The sequence below is a fragment of the Petromyzon marinus genome, chromosome 77, assembly GCF_048934315.1.
Source record: "Petromyzon marinus isolate PM22_M1 ecotype Great Lakes invasive population chromosome 77, UKy_Petmar_22M1.pri1.0, whole genome shotgun sequence".
Classification (NCBI taxonomy): domain Eukaryota; kingdom Metazoa; phylum Chordata; class Hyperoartia; order Petromyzontiformes; family Petromyzontidae; genus Petromyzon; species Petromyzon marinus.
Genome location: NC_133743.1, coordinates 5,362,566 through 5,384,337, shown reverse-complemented (window position 1 = coordinate 5,384,337; position 21,772 = coordinate 5,362,566). Strand labels below are relative to the sequence as shown.

Sequence of the window (21,772 nt, the reverse complement as noted above, 5' to 3'; positions counted from 1 at the left end):
GTTGCCTCTGTGGATGTGTAGGTTTTGACTTTAACATAGCCATTCCTGTGACCAGTCACAAGCTAATCCCTTAGCTATTTCAATGCTAAATTACTAGTTGCCTCTGTGGATGTGTAGGCTTTGACTTTAACATAGCCATTCCTGCGACCAGTCACAAGCTAATCCCTTAGCTATTTCAATGCTAAATTACTATTTGCCTCTGCGGATGTGTAGGCTTTGACTTTAACATCTATTCCTGTGACCAGTCACAAGCTAATCCCTTAGCTATTTCAATGCTAAATTACTAGTTGCCTCTGTGGATGTGTAGGCTTTGACTTTAACATAGCCATTCCTGTGACCAGTCACAAGCTAATCCATTAGCTATTTCAATGCTAAATTACTAGTTGCCTCTGTGGATGTGTAGGTTTTGACTTTAACATAGCCATTCCCGTGACCAGTCACAAGCTAATCCCTTAGCTATCAATGCTAAATTACTAGTTGCCTCTGTGGATGTGTAGGTTTTGACTTTAACATAGCCATTCCTGTGACCAGTCACAAGCTAATCCCTTAGCTATTTCAATGCTAAATTACTAGTTGCCTCTGTGGATGTGTAGGCTTTGACTTTAACATAGCCATTCCTGTGACCAGTCACAAGCTAATCCCTTAGCTATTTCAATGCTAAATTACTAGTTGCCTCTGTGGATGTGTAGGTTTTGACTTTAACATAGCCATTCCTGTGACCAGTCACAAGCTAATCCCTTAGCTATTTCAATGCTAAATTACTAGTTGCCTCCGTGGATGTGTAGGTTTTGACTTTAACATAGCCATTCCTGTGACCAGTCACAAGCTAATCCCTTAGCTATTTCAATGCTAAATTACTAGTTGCCTCTGTGGATGTGTAGGCTTTGACTTTAACATAGTCATTCCTGTGACCAGTCACAAGCTAATCCCTTAGCTATTTCAATGCTAAATTACTAGTTGCCTCTGTGGATGTGTAGGTTTTGACTTTAACATAGCCATTCCTGTGACCAGTCACAAGCTAATCCCTTAGCTATTTCAATGCTAAATTACTAGTTGCCTCTGTGGATGTGTAGGTTTTGACTTTAACATAGCCATTCCTGTGACCAGTCACAAGCTAATCCCTTAGCTATTTCAATGCTAAATTACTAGTTGCCTCTGTGCATGTGTAGGCTTTGACTTTAACATAGCCATTCCTGTGACCAGTCACAAGCTAATCCCTTAGCTATTTCAATGCTAAATTACTAGTTGCCTCTGTGGATGTGTAGGCTTTGACTTTAACATAGCCATTCCTGTGACCAGTCACAAGCTAATCCCTTAGCTATTTCAATGCTAAATTACTAGTTGCCTCTGATGATGTGTCGGCTTTGACTTTAACATAGCCATTCCTGTGACCAGTCACAAGCTAATCCCTTAGCTATTTCAATGCTAAATTACTAGTTGCCTCTGTGGATGTGTAGGCTTTGACTTTAACATAGCCATTCCTGTGACCAGTCACAAGCTAATCCCTTAGCTATTTCAATGCTAAATTATTAGTTGCCTCTGTGGATGTGTAGGCTTTGACTTTAACATAGCTATTCCTGTGACCAGTCACAAGCTAATCCCTTAGCTATTTCAATGCTAAATTACTAGTTGCCTCTGTGGATGTGTAGGCTTTGACTTTAACATAGCCATTCCTGTGACCAGTCACAAGCTAATCCCTTAGCTATTTCAATGCTAAATTACTAGTTGCTTCTGTGGATGTGTAGGTTTTGACTTTAACATAGCCATTCCTGTGACCAGTCACAAGCTAATCCCTTAGCTATTTCAATGCTAAATTACTAGTGGCCTCTGTGGATGTGTAGGTTTTGACTTTAACATAGCCATTCCTGTGACCAGTCACAAGCTAATCCCTTAGCTATTTCAATGCTAAATTACTAGTTGCCTTTGTGGATGTGTAGGTTTTGACTTTAACATAGCCATTCCTGTGACCAGTCACAAGCTAATCCCTTAGCTATTTCAATGCTAAATTACTAGTTGCCTCTGTGGATGTGTAGGCTTTGACTTTAACATAGCCATTCCTGTGACCAGTCACAAGCTAATCCCTTAGCTATTGCAATGCTAAATTACTAGTGGCCTCTGTGGATGTGTAGGCTTTGACTTTAACATAGCCATTCCTGTGACCAGTCACAAGCTAATCCCTCAGCTATTTGATATGTAAACCCCTTTGTCAAGGTGCCTCACTTCTCCCAACCAGCTTAAAAGTCGCTACGAATCTTAACAGCGTTCATTGAAGCTCTGTGGATGTGTAGGCTTTGACTTTAACGTCTATTTCTGTGACCAGTCACAAGCTAATCCCTCAGCTATTTCAATGCTAAATTACTAGTTGCCTCTCTGGATGTGTAGGTTTTGACTTTAACATAGCCATTCCTGTGACCAGTCACAAGCTAATCCCTTAGCTATTTCAATGCTAAATTACTAGTTGCCTCTGTGGATGTGTAGGTTTTGACTTTAACATAGCCATTTCCGTGACCAGTCACAAGCTAATCCCTCAGCTATTTGATATGTACATCCCTTTGTCAAGGTGCCTCACTTCTCCCAACCAGCTTAAAAGTCGCTACGAATCTTAGCAGCGTTCATTGAAGCTCTGTGGATGTGTAGGCTTTGACTTTAACATCTATTTCTGTGACCAGTCACAAGCTAATCCCTTAGCTATTTCAATGCTAAATTACTAGTTGCCTCTGTGCATGTGTAGGTTTTGACTTTAACATAGCCATTCCTGTGACCAGTCACAAGCTAATCCCTTAGCTATTTCAATGCTAAATTACTAGTTGCCTTTGTGGATGTGTAGGTTTTGACTTTAACATAGCCATTCCTGTGACCAGTCACAAGCTAATCCCTTAGCTATTTCAATGCTAAATTACTAGTTGCCTCTGTGGATGTGTAGGCTTTGACTTTAACATAGCCATTCCTGTGACCAGTCACAAGCTAATCCCTTAGCTATTTCAATGCTAAATTACTAGTGGCCTCTGTGGATGTATAGGCTTTGACTTTAACATAGCCATTCCTGTGACCAGTCACAAGCTAATCCCTCAGCTATTTGATATGTAAACCCCTTTGTCAAGGTGCCTCACTTCTCCCAACCAGCTTAAAAGTCGCTACGAATCTTAACAGCGTTCATTGAAGCTCTGTGGATGTGTAGGCTTTGACTTTAACATCTATTTCTGTGACCAGTCACAAGCTAATCCCTTAGCTATTTCAATGCTAAATTACTAGTTGCCTCTGTGGATGTGTAGGTTTTGACTTTAACATAGCCATTCCTGTGACTAGTCACAAGCTAATCCCTTAGCTATTTCAATGCTAAATTACTAGTTGCCTCTGTGGATGTGTAGGTTTTGACTTTAACATAGCCATTCCTGTGACCAGTCACAAGCTAATCCTCTAGCTATTTCAATGCTAAATTACTAGTTGCCTCTGTGGATGTATAGGTTTTGACTTTAACATAGCCATTCCTGTGACCAGTCACAAGCTAATCCCTTAGCTATTACAATGCTAAATTACTAGTTACCTCGGTGGATGTGTAGGCTTTGCCTTTAACATAGCCATTCCTGTGACCAGTCACAAGCTAATCCCTTAGCCATTTCAATGCTAAATTAATAGTTGCCTCGGTGGATGTGTAGGTTTTGACTTCAACATAGCCATTACTGTGACCAGTCACAAGCTAATCCCTTAGCTATTTCAATGCTAAATTACTAGTGGCCTCTGTGGATGTGTAGGCTTTGACTTTAACATAGCCATTCCTGTGACCAGTCACAAGCTAATCCCTTAGCTATTTCAATGCTAAATTACTAGTTGCCTCTGTGGATGTGTAGGTTTTGACTTTAACATAGCCATTTCCGTGACCAGTCACAAGCTAATCCCTTAGCTATTTCAATGCTAAATTACTAGCTGCCTCTGTGGATGTGTAGGCTTTGACTTTAACATAGCCATTCCTGTGACCAGTCAAGCTAATGCCTTAGCTATTTCAATGCTAAATTACTAGTTGCCTCTGTGGATGTGTAGGCTTTGACTTTAACATAGCCATTCCTGTGACCAGTCACAAGCTAATCCCTTAGCTATTTCAATGCTAAATTACTAGTTGCCTCTATGGATGTGTAGGTTTTGACTTTAACATAGCCATTGCTGTGACCAGTCACAAGCTAATCCCTTAGCTATTTCAATGCTAAATTACTAGTTGCCTCTGTGGATGTGTAGGCTTTGACTTTAACATAGCCATTCCTGTGACTAGTCACAAGCTAATCCCTTAGCTATTTCAATGCTAAATTACTAGTTGCCTCTGTGGATGTGTAGGCTTTGACTTTAACATAGCCATTCCTGTGACCAGTCACAAGCTAATCCCTTAGCTATTTCAATGCTAAATTACTAGTTGCCTCTGTGGATGTGTAGGTTTTGACTTTAACATAGCCATTGCTGTGACCAGTCACAAGCTAATCCCTTAGCTATTTCAATGCTAAATTACTAGTTGCCTCTGTGGATGTGTAGGCTTTGACTTTAACATAGCCATTCCTGTGACCAGTCACAAGCTAATCCCTTAGCTATTTCAATGCTAAATTACTAGTTTCCTCTGTGGATGTGTAGGCTTTGACTTTAACATAGCCATTCCTGTGACCAGTCACAAGCTAATCCCTTAGCTATTTCAATGCTAAATTACTAGTTGCCTCCGTGGATGTGTAGGTTTTGACTTTAACATAGCCATTCCTGTGACCAGTCACAAGCTAATCTCTTAGCTATTTCAATGATAAATTACTAGTTGCCTCTGTGGATGTGTAGGCTTTGACTTTAACATAGCCATTCCTGTGACCAGTCACAAGCTAATCCCTTAGCTATTTCAATGCTAAATTACTAGTTGCCTCTGTGGATGTATAGGTTTTGACTTTAACATAGCAATTCCTGTGACCAGTCACAAGCTAATCCCTTAGCTATTTCAATGCTAAATTACTAGTTGCCTCTGTGGATGTGTAGGTTTTGACTTTAACATAGCCATTCCTGTGACCAGTCACAAGCTAATCCCTTATCTATGTCAATGCTAAATTACTAGTTGCCTCTGTGGATGTGTAGGCTTTCACTTTAACATAGCCATTCCTGTGACCAGTCACAAGCTAATCCCTTAGCTATTTCAATGCTAAATTACTAGTTGCCTCTGTGGATGTGTAGGTTTTGACTTTAACATAGCCATTTCCGTGACCAGTCACAAGCTAATCCCTCAGCTATTTGATATGTAAACCCCTTTGTCAAGGTGCCTCACTTCTCCCAACCAGCTTAAAAGTCGCTACGAATCTTAACAGCGTTCATTGAAGCTCTGTGGATGTGTAGGCTTTGACTTTAACATATCCATTCCTGTGACCAGTCACAAGCTAATCGCTTAGCTATTTCAATGCTAAATTACTAGTTGCCTCTGTGGATGTGTAGGTTTTGACTTTAATATAGCCATTCCTGTGACCAGTCACAAGCTAATCCCTTAGCTATTTCAATGCTAAATTACTAGTTGCCTCTGTGGATGTGTAGGCTTTGACTTTAACATAGCCATTCCTGTGACCAGTCACAAGCTAATCCCTTAGCTATTTCAATGCTAAATTACTAGTTGCCTCTGTGGATGTGTAGGCTTTGACTTTAACATCTATTTCTGTGACCAGTCACAAGCTAATCCCTCAGCTATTTCAATGCTAAATTACTAGTTGCCTCTGTGGATGTGTAGGTTTTGACTTTAACATAGCCATTCCTGTGACCAGTCACAAGCTAATCCCTTAGCTATTTCAATGCTAAATTACTAGTGGCCTCTGTGGATGTGTAGGCTTTGACTTTAACATAGCCATTCCTGTGACCAGTCACAAGCTAATCCCTTAGCTATTTCAATGCTAAATTACTAGTTGCCTCTGTGGATGTGTAGGTTTTGACTTTAACATAGCCGTTCCTGTGACCAGTCACAAGTTAATCCCTTAGCTATTTCAATGCTAAATTACTAGTTGCCTCTGTGGATGTGTAGGCTTTGACTTTAACATAGCCATTCCTGTGACCAGTCACAAGCTAATCCCTTAGCTATTTCAATGCTAAATTACTAGTTGCCTCTGTGGATGTGTAGGCTTTCACTTTAACAGCCATTCCTGTGACCAGTCACAAGCTAATCCCTTAGCTATTTCAATGCTAAATTACTAGTTGCCTCTGTGGATGTGTAGGCTTTGACTTTAACAGCCATTCCTGTGATGAGTCACAAGCTAATCCCTTAGCTATTTCAATGCTAAATTACTAGTTGCCTCTGTAGATGTGTAGGCTTTCACTTTAACATAGCCATTCCTGTGACCAGTCACAAGCTAATCCCTTAGCTATTTCAATGCTAAATTACTAGTTGCCTCTGTGGATGTGTAGGTTTTGACTTTAACATAGCCATTCCTGTGACCAGTCACAAGCTAATCCCTTAGCTATTTCAATGCTAAATTACTAGTGGCCTCTGTGGATGTGTAGGCTTTGACTTTAACATAGCCATTCCTGTGACCAGTCACAAGCTAATCCCTTAGCTATTTCAATGCTAAATTACTAGTTGCCTCTGTGGATGTGTAGGTTTTGACTTTAACATAGCCGTTCCTGTGACCAGTCACAAGTTAATCCCTTAGCTATTTCAATGCTAAATTACTAGTTGCCTCTGTGGATGTGTAGGCTTTGACTTTAACATAGCCATTCCTGTGACCAGTCACAAGCTAATCCCTTAGCTATTTCAATGCTAAATTACTAGTTGCCTCTGTGGATGTGTAGGCTTTCACTTTAACAGCCATTCCTGTGACCAGTCACAAGCTAATCCCTTAGCTATTTCAATGCTAAATTACTAGTTGCCTCTGTGGATGTGTAGGCTTTGACTTTAACAGCCATTCCTGTGATGAGTCACAAGCTAATCCCTTAGCTATTTCAATGCTAAATTACTAGTTGCCTCTGTAGATGTGTAGGCTTTCACTTTAACATAGCCATTCCTGTGACCAGTCACAAGCTAATCCCTTAGCTATTTCAATGCTAAATTACTAGTTGCCTCTGTGGATGTGTAGGTTTTGACTTTAACATAGCCATTTCCGTGACCAGTCACAAGCTAATCCCTCAGCTATTTGATATGTAAACCCCTTTGTCAAGGTGCCTCACTTCTCCCAACCAGCTTAAAAGTCGCTACGAATCTTAACAGCGTTCATTGAAGCTCTGTGGATGTGTAGGCTTTGACTTTAACATAGCCATTTCTGTGACCAGTCACAAGCTAATCGCTTAGCTATTTCAATGCTAAATTACTAGTTGCCTCTGTGGATGTGTAGGTTTTGACTTTAATATAGCCATTCCTGTGACCAGTCACAAGCTAATCCCTTAGCTATTTCAATGCTAAATTACTAGTTGCCTCTGTGGATGTGTAGGCTTTGACTTTAACATAGCCATTCCTGTGACCAGTCACAAGCTAATCCCTTAGCTATTTCAATGCTAAATTACTAGTTGCCTCTGTGGATGTGTAGGCTTTGACTTTAACATCTATTTCTGTGACCAGTCACAAGCTAATCCCTCAGCTATTTCAATGCTAAATTACTAGTTGCCTCTGTGGATGTGTAGGTTTTGACTTTAACATAGCCATTCCTGTGACCAGTCACAAGCTAATCCCTTAGCTATTTCAATGCTAAATTACTAGTGGCCTCTGTGGATGTGTAGGCTTTGACTTTAACATAGCCATTCCTGTGACCAGTCACAAGCTAATCCCTTAGCTATTTCAATGCTAAATTACTAGTTGCCTCTGTGGATGTGTAGGCTTTGACTTTAACAGCCATTCCTGTGACCAGTCACAAGCTAATCCCTTAGCTATTTCAATGCTAAATTACTAGTTGCCTCTGTGGATGTGTAGGCTTTGACTTTAACAGCCATTCCTGTGACGAGTCACAAGCTAATCCCTTAGCTATTTCAATGCTAAATTACTAGTTGCCTCTGTGGATGTGTAGGTTTTGACTTTAACATAGCCATTCCTGTGACCAGTCACAAGCTAATCCCTCAGCTATTTGATATGTAAACCCCTTTGTCAAGGTGCCTCACTTCTCCCAACCAGCTTAAAAGTCGCTACGAATCTTAGCGTTCATTGAAGCTCTGTGGATGTGTAGGCTTTGACTTTAACATCTATTTCTGTGACCAGTCACAAGCTAATCCCTTAGCTATTTCAATGCTAAATTACTAGTTGCCTCTGTGGATGTGTAGGCTTTGACTTTAACATAGCCATTCCTGTGACCAGTCACAAGCTAATCCCTTAGCTATTTCAATGCTAAATTAATAGTTGCCTCTGTGGATGTGTAGGCTTTGACTTTAACATAGCCATTCCTGTGACCAGTCACAAGCTAATCCCTTATCTATGTCAATGCTAAATTACTAGTTGCCTCTGTGGATGTGTAGGCTTTCACTTTAACATAGCCATTCCTGTGACCAGTCACAAGCTAATCCCTTAGCTATTTCAATGCTAAATTACTAGTTGCCTCTGTGGATGTGTAGGTTTTGACTTTAACATAGCCATTTCCGTGACCAGTCACAAGCTAATCCCTCAGCTATTTGATATGTAAACCCCTTTGTCAAGGTGCCTCACTTCTCCCAACCAGCTTAAAAGTCGCTACGAATCTTAACAGCGTTCATTGAAGCTCTGTGGATGTGTAGGCTTTGACTTTAACATAGCCATTCCTGTGACCAGTCACAAGCTAATCGCTTAGCTATTTCAATGCTAAATTACTAGTTGCCTCTGTGGATGTGTAGGTTTTGACTTTAATATAGCCATTCCTGTGACCAGTCACAAGCTAATCCCTTAGCTATTTCAATGCTAAATTACTAGTTGCCTCTGTGGATGTGTAGGCTTTGACTTTAACATAGCCATTCCTGTGACCAGTCACAAGCTAATCCCTTAGCTATTTCAATGCTAAATTACTAGTTGCCTCTGTGGATGTGTAGGCTTTGACTTTAACATCTATTTCTGTGACCAGTCACAAGCTAATCCCTCAGCTATTTCAATGCTAAATTACTAGTTGCCTCTGTGGATGTGTAGGTTTTGACTTTAACATAGCCATTCCTGTGACCAGTCACAAGCTAATCCCTTAGCTATTTCAATGCTAAATTACTAGTGGCCTCTGTGGATGTGTAGGCTTTGACTTTAACATAGCCATTCCTGTGACCAGTCACAAGCTAATCCCTTAGCTATTTCAATGCTAAATTACTAGTTGCCTCTGTGGATGTGTAGGTTTTGACTTTAACATAGCCGTTCCTGTGACCAGTCACAAGCTAATCCCTTAGCTATTTCAATGCTAAATTACTAGTTGCCTCTGTGGATGTGTAGGCTTTGACTTTAACATAGCCATTCCTGTGACCAGTCACAAGCTAATCCCTTAGCTATTTCAATGCTAAATTACTAGTTGCCTCTGTGGATGTGTAGGCTTTGACTTTAACAGCCATTCCTGTGACCAGTCACAAGCTAATCCCTTAGCTATTTCAATGCTAAATTACTAGTTGCCTCTGTGGATGTGTAGGCTTTGACTTTAACAGCCATTCCTGTGACGAGTCACAAGCTAATCCCTTAGCTATTTCAATGCTAAATTACTAGTTGCCTCTGTGGATGTGTAGGCTTTCACTTTAACATAGCCATTCCTGTGACCAGTCACAAGCTAATCCCTTAGCTATTTCAATGCTAAATTACTAGTTGCCTCTGTGGATGTGTAGGTTTTGACTTTAACATAGCCATTTCCGTGACCAGTCACAAGCTAATCCCTCAGCTATTTGATATGTAAACCCCTTTGTCAAGGTGCCTCACTTCTCCCAACCAGCTTAAAAGTCGCTACGAATCTTAACAGCGTTCATTGAAGCTCTGTGGATGTGTAGGCTTTGACTTTAACATAGCCATTCCTGTGACCAGTCACAAGCTAATCGCTTAGCTATTTCAATGCTAAATTACTAGTTGCCTCTGTGGATGTGTAGGTTTTGACTTTAATATAGCCATTCCTGTGACCAGTCACAAGCTAATCCCTTAGCTATTTCAATGCTAAATTACTAGTTGCCTCTGTGGATGTGTAGGCTTTGACTTTAACATAGCCATTCCTGTGACCAGTCACAAGCTAATCCCTTAGCTATTTCAATGCTAAATTACTAGTTGCCTCTGTGGATGTGTAGGCTTTGACTTTAACATCTATATCTGTGACCAGTCACAAGCTAATCCCTCAGCTATTTCAATGCTAAATTACTAGTTGCCTCTGTGGATGTGTAGGTTTTGACTTTAACATAGCCATTCCTGTGACCAGTCACAAGCTAATCCCTTAGCTATTTCAATGCTAAATTACTAGTGGCCTCTGTGGATGTGTAGGCTTTGACTTTAACATAGCCATTCCTGTGACCAGTCACAAGATAATCCCTTAGCTATTTCAATGCTAAATTACTAGTTGCCTCTGTGGATGTGTAGGTTTTGACTTTAACATAGCCGTTCCTGTGACCAGTCACAAGCTAATCCCTTAGCTATTTCAATGCTAAATTACTAGTTGCCTCTGTGGATGTGTAGGCTTTGGCTTTAACATAGCCATTCCTGTGACCAGTCACAAGCTAATCCCTTAGCTATTTCAATGCTAAATTACTAGTTGCCTCTGTGGATGTGTAGGCTTTGACTTTAACAGCCATTCCTGTGACCAGTCACAAGCTAATCCCTTAGCTATTTCAATGCTAAATTACTAGTTGCCTCTGTGGATGTGTAGGCTTTGACTTTAACAGCCATTCCTGTGACGAGTCACAAGCTAATCCCTTAGCTATTTCAATGCTAAATTACTAGTTGCCTCTGTGGATGTGTAGGTTTTGACTTTAACATAGCCATTCCTGTGACCAGTCACAAGCTAATCCCTCAGCTATTTGATATGTAAACCCCTTTGTCAAGGTGCCTCACTTCTCCCAACCAGCTTAAAAGTCGCTACGAATCTTAGCGTTCATTGAAGCTCTGTGGATGTGTAGGCTTTGACTTTAACATCTATTTCTGTGACCAGTCACAAGCTAATCCCTTAGCTATTTCAATGCTAAATTACTAGTTGCCTCTGTGGATGTGTAGGCTTTGACTTTAACATAGCCATTCCTGTGACCAGTCACAAGCTAATCCCTTAGCTATTTCAATGCTAAATTAATAGTTGCCTCTGTGGATGTGTAGGCTTTGACTTTAACATAGCCATTCCTGTGACCAGTCACAAGCTAATCCCTCAGCTATTTGATATGTAAACCCCTTTGTCAAGGTGCCTCACTTCTCCCAACCAGCTTAAAAGTCGCTACGAATCTTAACATCGTTCATTGAAGCTCTGTCGTCCCGACAGGTCTGTACCTTTCACCTGAAGACGGCCGCTTGCGTTCTGGCCGAAACGTCGTGAGAATTTTATTGTGTTCTTTTATTATTTTATTCTCATTCTACGTGACCTTACCGAAAGAACCAAAGAAGATGCATCCTTGCAGTCACGAAAGCTTTAAATCGAAAAGGCTCCTCCTATGTTGTGATATACTAACAGTGGCATTGTCCTGGTGCTGGTCACCTTTGTGTAATTGCCCTCTGGACTAGCACTGCATGAGTCTAGTCTCTAGAGAAGGCTCCTGCTGTCTTGTCTCTGTGGCGTGTGGGACAATCAGCGTCACGCAAACACAATGCCACCGTCATCATCATCATCATCATAGGCTGGCGGAGGAGCGTGGTGATTGTGTCTGGATGTTCACTACCCACCCCGTTGCGCGTGTGGTGAGTGCATTGATGGAATTCCTTGACGGGAGGTTTCAGTTTTGAGATCTGTAACACAGCTGCTGTTGTATTTACTGCCACACAAGGTCAAAGGTCTACCTCTGATGTCGTGATATACTAACAGTGGCATTGTCCTGGTGCGGGTCACCTTTGTGTAATTGCCCTCTGGACTAGCACTGCATGAGTCTGGTCTCTAGAGAAGGCTGCTGCTGTCTTGTCTCTGTGGCGTGTGGGACAATCAGCGTCACGCAAACACAATGCCACCACCATCATCACCATCGTAGGCTGACGGAGGAGCGTGGTGATTGTGTCTGAATGTTCACTACCCACCCCGTTGCGCGTGTGGCGAGTGCATTGATGGAATTCCTTGACGGGAGGTTTCAGTTTTGAGATCTGTAACACAGCTGCTGTTGTATTTACTGCCACACAGGGTCAAAGGTCTACCTCTGATGTCGTGATATACTAACAGTGGCATTGTCCTGGTGCTGGTCACCTTTGTGTATGCATGTGTCTAGTCTCTAGAGAAGGCCGCTGCTGTCTGTCTCTGTGGCGTGTTGGACAATCAGCGTCACGCAAACACAATGCCACCATCATCATCATCATGTTCACTATCCCCCCGTTGCGCGTGTGGCGAGTGCAGTGATGGAATTCCTTGACGGGAGGTTTCAGTTTTGGTGTTTTAAAAACATCTTGAACACACCAGCTGTTTTATGACAGCCATTCTGTGCCAGGCTAGGTGCACGAGGAGGAGGTCACGTGACAGACCCTGCAGGTGCCACGGGTTGACTGCTGCTGCTGCTGTGCCAGGCTAGGTGCACGAGGAGGAGGTCACGTGACAGACCCAGCAGGTGCCACGGGTTGACTGCTGCTGCTGCTGTGCCAGGCTAGGTGCACGAGGAGGAGATCACGTGACAGACGCAGCAGGTGCCACGGGTTGACTGCTGCTGCTGTGCCAGGCTAGGTGCACGAGGAGGTCACGTGACAGACCCAGCAGGTGCCACGGGTTGACTGCTGCTGCTGTGCCAGGCTAGGTGCACGAGGAGCAGGTCACGTGATATTTTGCGATATCGACATTACCACGATATATCGCGATATCGCTCTGTGTCATCGCGATATATCGTCACCCAAGCCGGGTGACTGTCGCCAATGGATCGAGTGACGTCATTTCCGCACCCCGAGTGACGTCACCGGCTCCCATGCACCAGAATGACGTCATCATCCCCCATACACCACCGCACTGGGGTCCGAGCGACGTAAAAAACGATCGCACGGGGCGAGTGACGTCTCCCCTCGTCACCCGGCGGAGTGACGTCATCGCAACGGCCACGGACCGCCGAACGTCGTCGGTCTTCCTAACCAAGTGACGTCATCTCGCAACAACCCGTCCGAGTGACGTCATCGTCTCCCACTTCAAAAGTGACATCGTCGCTTCCTAACCGAGTGACGTCATCCCGCGAGCCCGTGGCCGAGTGACGTCATCACTTCCGAACCGAGTGACGTCACCGCGCATCCCAACTCGCTGGCGACGTCACCCCCCCGCGTTATAAGAAATAAAATCGCGTTTATAGGGGAATAAGAAAGATAATTAATTTGATAATTTAAAAAAATAAACTTCCCCTTGCTGAGTGGCGGCGATGGAGAAGCTGAAGTCGCTGGCCTCGAGCACGGAGAACGTCTTCCTGTTCGTGCCAAACATCATCGGTGAGTCTGTGGTGAGTCTGTGTGTGTGGTGGTGAGTAGTGGTGAGTCTCTGTGTGTGTAGTGGTGAGTCTCTGTGTGGTGTGGTGGTGGTGAGTAGTGGTGAGTCTGTGGTGGTGGTGAGTAGTGGTGAGTCTCTGTAGTGGTGGTGGTGGTGAGTGGTGGTGAGTAGTGGTGAGTCTCTGTGTGGTAGTGGTGAGTAGTGGTGGTGAGTAGTGGTGGTGAGTAGTGATGAGTCTCTGTGTGTGTGGTGGTGAGTAGTGGTGAGTAGTGGTGAGTCTGTGGTGGTGGTGGTGAGTAGTGGTGAGTCTCTGTGTGTGTGTGGTGGTGAGTAGTGGTGGTGAGTAGTGGTGGTGAGTAGTGGTGGTGAGTAGTGGTGAGTCTCTGTGTGTGTGTGTGTGGTGAGTCTCTGTGTGTAGTGGTGAGTCTGTGTGTAGTGGTGGTGTGTAGTGGTGAGTCTCTGTGTGTAGTGAGTCTGTGTGTGTGTAGTGGTGAGTAGTGGTGAGTCTCTGTGTGGTGGTGGTGGTGGTGAGTAGTGGTGAGTCTCTGTGTGGTGTGGTGGTGGTGAGTAGTGGTGAGTCTCTGTGTGTGTAGTGGTGAGTCTCTGTGTGTGTGTGTAGTGGTGAGTCTGTGGTGGTGGTGGTGGTGAGTAGTGGTGAGTCTCTGTGTGGTGGTGGTGGTGAGTGGTGGTGAGTCTCTGTGTGGTGGTGGTGGTGAGTAGTGGTGAGTCTCTGTGTGTAGTGAGTCTCTGTGTAGTGGTGGTGAGTAGTGGTGAGTCTCTGTGTGTAGTGAGTCTCTGTGTAGTGGTAGTGAGTAGTGGTGAGTCTGTGTGTAGTGAGTCTCTGTGTAGTGGTGGTGAGTAGTGGTGAGTCTCTGTGTGGTGGTGGTGAGTAGTGGTGAGTAGTGTTGAGTCTCTGTGTGGTGGTGGTGGTGAGTAGTGGTGAGTAGTGGTGAGACTCTGTGTGTGTGTGTGGTGGGTGTCTGTGTGTGTGTGTGGTGAGTCTCTGTGTGGTGGTGGTGAGTAGTGGTGAGTCTCTGTGTGGTGGTGGTGAGTAGTGGTGAGTCTCTGTGTGTGTGTAGTGGTGGTGGTGGTGAGTAGTGGTGAGTCTCTGTGTGGTGGTGATGAGTCTCTGTGTGTGTAGTGGTGGTGGTGAGTAGTGGTGAGTCTCTGTGTGGTGGTGGTGGTGAGTAGTGGTGAGTCTCTGTGTGTGTGTAGTGGTGAGTCTCTGTGTGTGTGTGGTGGTGGTGGTGAGTAGTGGTGAGTCTCTGTGTGGTGGTGAGTAGTGGTGAATCTCTGTGTGTGTGTGTAGTGGTGGTGGTGGTGAGTCTCTGTGTGGTGGTGAGTAGTGGTGAGTCTCTGTGTGTAGTGGTGGTGAGTCTCTGTGTGGTGGTGGTGGTGGTGAGTAGTGGTGAGTCTCTGTGTGGTGTGGTGGTGGTGAGTAGTGGTGAGTCTCTGTGTGTGTAGTGGTGAGTCTCTGTGTGTGTGTGTAGTGGTGAGTCTGTGGTGGTGGTGGTGGTGGTGAGTAGTGGTGAGTCTCTGTGTGGTGGTGGTGGTGAGTCTCTGTGTGGTGGTGGTGAGTAGTGGTGAGTCTCTGTGTGTAGTGAGTCTCTGTGTAGTGGTGGTGAGTAGTGGTGAGTCTCTGTGTGTAGTGAGTCTCTGTGTAGTGGTGGTGAGTAGTGGTGAGTCTGTGTGTAGTGAGTCTCTGTGTAGTGGTGGTGAGTAGTGGTGAGTCTCTGTGTGGTGGTGGTGAGTAGTGGTGAGTAGTGTTGAGTCTCTGTGTGGTGGTGGTGGTGAGTAGTGGTGAGTAGTGGTGAGACTCTGTGTGTGTGTGTGGTGGGTGTCTGTGTGTGTGTGTGGTGAGTCTCTGTGTGGTGGTGGTGGTGAGTAGTGGTGAGTCTCTGTGTGGTGGTGGTGAGTAGTGGTGAGTCTCTGTGTGTGTGTAGTGGTGGTGGTGGTGAGTAGTGGTGAGTCTCTGTGTGGTGGTGATGAGTCTCTGTGTGTGTAGTGGTGGTGGTGAGTAGTGGTGAGTCTCTGTGTGGTGGTGGTGGTGAGTAGTGGTGAGTCTCTGTGTGTGTGTAGTGGTGAGTCTCTGTGTGTGTGTGGTGGTGGTGGTGAGTAGTGGTGAGTCTCTGTGTGGTGGTGAGTAGTGGTGAATCTCTGTGTGTGTGTGTAGTGGTGGTGGTGGTGAGTCTCTGTGTGGTGGTGAGTAGTGGTGAGTCTCTGTGTGGTGGTGGTGGTGAGTAGTGGTGAGTCTCTGTGTGGTGGTGGTGAGTAGTGGTGAGTCTCTGTGTGTGTGTAGTGGTGGTGGTGGTGAGTAGTGGTGAGTCTCTGTGTGGTGGTGATGTGTCTCTGTGTGTGTAGTGGTGGTGGTGAGTAGTGGTGAGTCTCTGTGTGGTGGTGGTGGTGAGTAGTGGTGAGTCTCTGTGTGTGTGTGTAGTGGTGAGTCTCTGTGTGTGTGGTGGTGGTGGTGAGTAGTGGTGAGTCTCTGTGTGGTGGTGAGTAGTGGTGAATCTCTGTGTGTGTGTGTAGTGGTGGTGGTGGTGAGTCTCTGTGTGGTGGTGAGTAGTGGTGAGTCTCTGTGTGGTGGTGGTGGTGAGTAGTGGTGAGTCTCTGTGTGTAGTGGTGGTGAGTCTCTGTGTGGTGGTGGTGGTGAGCAGTGGTGAGTCTGTGTGTGTGTGTGGTGAGTCTGTCTGTGTGTGTGTGTAGTGGTGAGTCTCTCTGTGTGTGTAGTGGTGAGTCTCTGTGTGTGTGTAGTGGTGAGTCTCTGTGTGTGTGTGGTGAGTCTGTGTGTGTGTGTAGTGGTGAGTTTGTGTGTGTGTGTAGTGGTGAGTCTCTCTGTGTGTGTAGTGGTGAGTCTGTGTGTGGTGGTGGTGAGTAGTGGTGAGTCTCTGTGTGTAGTGGTGAGTCTCTGTGTGTGTGTGTGTAGTGGTGAGTCTGTGTGTGTGTGTAGTGGTGAGTCTGTGTGTGTGTGTAGTGGTGAGTTTGTGTGTGTGTGTAGTGGTGAGTCTCTGTGTGTGTGTAGTGGTGAGTCTCTGTGTGGTGGTGGTGAGTAGTGGTGAGTCTCTGTGTGTGTAGTGGTGAGTCTCTGTGTGTGTGTGTAGTGGTGAGTCTGTGTGTGTGTGTAGTGGTGAGTCTCTGTGTGTGTGTGTGGTGAGTCTCTGTGTGTGTGTGGTGAGTCTCTGTGTGTGTGTAGTGGTGAGTCTCTGTGTGTGTGTGTGTAGTGGTGAGTCTGTGTGTGTGTGTAGTGGTGAGTCTCTGTGTGTGTAGTGGTGGTGGTGGTGAGCAGTGGTGAGTCTCTGTGTGGTGGTGGTGGTGGTGGTGAGTCTGCGTGTGTGTGTGGTGAGTCTCTGTGCGGTGGTGAGTCTGTGTGTGTGTAATGGTGAGTCTTTTCTAGATTTGAAGCTTTCGTGACTGCAAGGATCCATACTCTTTGGTTCTATTCGGTAAAGTCACGTAGTAGATAAAAATAAAATAACAAAAATCCCGACGTTTCGGCCACAACACAAGCGGCCTTCATCAGGTGAAGGGACCGTGCTGTCCAGAGGACAGCGTTGGAGTGAAGACAGCCAAACCCAGGTCGTGTCCTTCAAACCGCCTTGACAAAGGAATTAGCATCAAATGACGTACTACTGTGAAAGTTTGGGATACCACTACTTGAAAAAAATATATACTGTACCGTTGAAAATTAGTTTAATGTTTGGTTTGATTCAGAACATCTTTCCAATGGTTGCTTAATTTGAAACCATCCTCTCGGTGAGAAATTGCGCCTGCGTTTGTAGATCTGAATTGCCTCGTGAACAAATCTCTGATATAAAAAAAAGCCCGTGGGTTTGCAAAGAACCTTGGTGTCGGAGAAAATTATATCGTGATCACCCGCAGCGTTGTAACAGTGATCAGCCACGGCAGAAGAATTCGTTCTGCCGTGTTTCAAATCTGATTTTGTGCTCGCGAATTCGGTCAGAGGCATGTCGCTTCGTCTCACCGATGTAGCAGCCACCGCAGGTGCAGCTCAATTTGTTGTGGTGGTGGTGCCAGGCTATGTGCACGTGGCGCGTGCTATGATTTGTGGTGGTGGTTGTGTTTGCGGTGGTTGTGTTGGTGATTGTGGTGGTTGTGTTGGTGATTGTGGTTGTATTGGTGATTGTGTTGGTGATTGTGGTTGTGTTGGTGATTGTGTTGATGGTTGTGGTTGTTGTGGTGGTTGTTGTGGTGATTGTGTTTGTTGTGGTGGTTGTTGTGGTGGTGGTTGTTGTGGTGATGGTGGTGCCAGGCTATGTGCACGTGGCGCGTGCTATGATTGTGGTGGTTGTGTTTGCGGTGGTTGTGTTGGTGATTGTGGTGGTTGTGTTGGTGATTGTGGTTGTTGTGGTTGTGTTGGTGATTGTGGTTGTATTGGTGGTTGTGTTGATGATTGTGGTTGTTGTGGTTGTGGTGATTGTGTGTGTTGTGGTGGTTGTTGTGGTGGTTGTGGTTGTTTGTGGTGGTGGTTGTTGTGGTTGTGGTGGTGGTTGTTGTGGTGGTGGTGCCAGGCTATGTGCACGTGGCGCGTGCTATGATTGTGGTGGTGGTTGTGTTTGCGGTGGTTGTGTTGGTGATTGTGGTGGTTGTGTTGGTGATTGTGGTTGTTGTGGTGATTGTGTTGGTGATTGTGGTTGTGTTGGTGATTGTGTTGATGATTGTGGTTGTTGTGGTGGTTGTTGTGGTGGTGGTTGTGTTTGTTGTGGTGGTTGTTGTGGTGGTTGTTGTGGTGGTGGTTGTTGTGGTTGTGGTGGTTGTTGTGGTTGTGGTGCCAGGCTATGTGCACGTGGCGTGTGCTATGATTGTGGTGGTGGTTGTGTTTGCGGTGGTTGTGTTGGTGATTGTGGTGGTTGTGTTGGTGATTGTGGTTGTATTGGTGATTGTGTTGATGATTGTGGTTGTTGTGGTTGTGTTGGTGATTGTGGTTGTATTGGTGATTGTGTTGATGATTGTGGTTGTTGTGGTTGTGTTAGTGATTGTGGTTGTATTGGTGATTGTGTTGATGATTGTGGTGGTTGTTGTGGTTGTGGTGGTGATTGTGTTGATGATTGTGGTTGTGTTTGTTGTGGTGGTTGTTGTGTTTGTTGTTGTGGTGGTTGTTGTGGTGGTGGTGGTGGTGATTGTGGTTGAGTTGGTGATTGTGTTGATGATTGTGGTGGTTGTTGTGGTTTTGGTGGTGATTGTGTTGATGATTGTGGTTGTTGTGTTTGTTGTGTTTGTTGTTGTGGTGGTGATTGTGTTGATGATTGTTGTTGTTGTGTTTGTTGTGGTGGTTGTTGTTGTGGTTGTTGTTGTGGTTGTTGTTGTGTTTGTTGTTGTTGTGGTTGTTGTTGTGGTTGTTGTGGTGGTGGTGCCAGGCTATGTGCGCGTGGCGCTGGCTCTCGCTGCCTTTGCCACAATGCCGTGGAGCCCCCTGGCGGCCTGTGGCCTTTACCTGTGCAGCGGTCTCCTGGACGCCGTGGATGGGCACGCGGCTCGCTCGCTCAACCAGAGTCAGTTCACAACAACAACAACAACATTATATACAACAACATTATATACAACAACAACAACATTATATACAACAACAACATTACATACAACAACAACATTATATACAACAACATTACATACAACAACAACATTATATACAACAACGACATTATATACAACAACATTACATACAACAACAACAACAACAACATTACATACAACAACAACAACATTACATACAACAACATTACATACAACAACATTATATACAGCAACAACATTACATACAACAACATTATATACAACAACAACATTATATACAACAACAACATTACATACAACAACATTATATACAACAACATTATATACAACAACAACATTACATACAACAACAACATTATATACAACATCAACATTACATACAACAACCACAACAACATTACATACAACAACAACATTACATACAACAACAACATTATATACAACAACAACATTATATACAACAACAACATTATATACAACAACATTACATACAACAACCACAACAACATTACATACAACAACAACATTACATACAACAACATTACATACAACAACAACATTACATACAGTGACACACACACAGTGACACACACACACAGTGACACACACACACACACAGCGACACACACACACACAGCTCGCTCAACCAGAGTGAGTTCACAACAACAACAACATTATATACAACAACAACATTATATACAACAACCACATTATATACAACAACAACATTACATACAACAACAACAACAACATTACATACAACAACAACATTATATACAACATCAACATTACATACAACAACCACATTATATACAACAACATTACATACAACAACAACATTACATACAACAACAACATTACATACAACAACAACATTACATACAACAACAACATTATATACAACAACAACATTACATACAAGAACAACATTACATACAACAACAACATTACATACAACAACAACATTACATACAACAACAACATTATATACAACAACAACATTATATACAACAACAACAACATTATATACATACATACAACAACATTACATACAACAACAACATTACATACAACAACAACAACATTATATACAACAACAACAACATTACATACAACAACAACATTACATACAACAACAACATTATATACAACAACATTATATACAACAACAACATTATATACAACAACCACATTATATACAACAACAACATTACATACACCAACAACATTATATACAACAACAACATTATATACAACAACAACAACATTACATACAACAACAACATTACATACAACAACAACATTATATACAACAACAACATTACATACAACAACAACATTACATACAACAACAACAACATTACATACAACAACAACATTATATACAACAACAACAACATTACATACAACAACAACCACATTATATACAACAACATTACATACAACAACAACATTACATACAACAACAACATTACATACAACAACATTATATACAACAACAACATTACATACAACAACAACATTATATACAACAACAACATTACATACAGCGACACACACACACACACAGCCACAAACACACACACAGTGACACACACACACAGCCACACACACACACACAGTGACATACACACACACACAGTGACACACACACACACAGTGACACACACACTCACACAGTGACACACACACACAGCCACACACACACACACAGTGACACACACACACACAGTGACATACACACACAGCTCGCTCGCTCAACCAGAGTCAGTTCACAACAACAACAACATTACATACAGCGACACACACAGCGACACACACACACACAGCGACACACACACACAGTGACACACACACACACAGTGACACACACAACAACACAACAACAACAACCGCCATTCGCCACCAAGTGGTGGTGACGTCACCACGACGCTTGTGCCAGGCTATGTGCACCGTGAGGCCACGTGAAGTGTCGAACGCCCATTGGCAGGAGGTCACGGGGCAGACCCAGGTGCCACGGGTCGACTGACTGAGATGACTAGCTGATGCACCACCTGTGCCCCCTACTGTGCCAACCTGCTGTGCTTTAGCCACCCGGCGCTCCGCTCGTTGTTGTGAGCGTCGCTCCTCCGCCCTCGGTTGTTGTTGGAGGGCGACTGCCTCCAACTGCCCAGTAGCAGCATCATTCACGAGCCTCCTCCACAGAGGCCGATCTTGACACCGCTGGTACCGGTCATCGGCAAGTCCACTCAGCTCCACGTCCTCCTGTACCACATCACTCCATCTCTTCTCTAGCCCGTGCCGCGCCCGCCTAGCCCCCTCGATCCGGCCGAACAAAAGCTGTTTAGGCATGCGGGGAGCGGTGGTGTTAGTGGTTAGCGCTACGCTGCGCTATGAACCTGGCGACCCGGGTTCGATTCCCCCTCACGGCCAACACCAGTGACGATTATCTGAACCGGTCCCGGGCCTCCCCTAGGTCGACTCAGCCTCAAATGAGTACCTGGTGCGGTGTGTAAACATTGCCACTAGGGAGACAAAGGCGGTCGGGCGTGGTGCTGGCCACCCACCCCTTCGTGTACCGTTCCGGCCTTCATAGGTGCTCGCTAACAGCACTTGCCCCTACAGTCTGTTAAGGCTATATGGGGGATCTTTGTCTCTGTGTCTATCTGTGTGTGTCTCTGTGTGTCTGTGTGTTTGTCTGTGTGTCTCTGTGTGTCTGTGTGTCTCTGTGTCTGTGTGTGTCTCTCTGTGTCTATCTGTGTTCGTCTCTGTGT

At 44.4% G+C, this 21,772-nt stretch overlaps 1 protein-coding gene across 2 annotated transcripts in view; it reads left to right on the top strand.

Annotated features, from left to right (window-relative positions):
• Positions 1–13,226: 13,226 nt before the first annotated feature.
• The window catches only part of CDIPT (CDP-diacylglycerol--inositol 3-phosphatidyltransferase), a 25,880-nt gene continuing 17,334 nt past the window's right edge, over positions 13,227–21,772 (top strand). The window contains exons 1-2 of one of the 2 annotated variants that reach the window (XM_032980996.2): positions 13,227–13,468; positions 18,842–18,976. In XM_032980996.2, the coding sequence (XP_032836887.2) occupies positions 13,402–13,468; positions 18,842–18,976 (202 nt within the window). In that variant the 5' untranslated portion in view covers positions 13,227–13,401. Of the gene's footprint in view, positions 13,469–18,841; positions 18,977–20,751; positions 20,765–21,772 lie in introns of those variants that run through there. The other variant, XM_076056730.1, reaches the window with a different exon arrangement.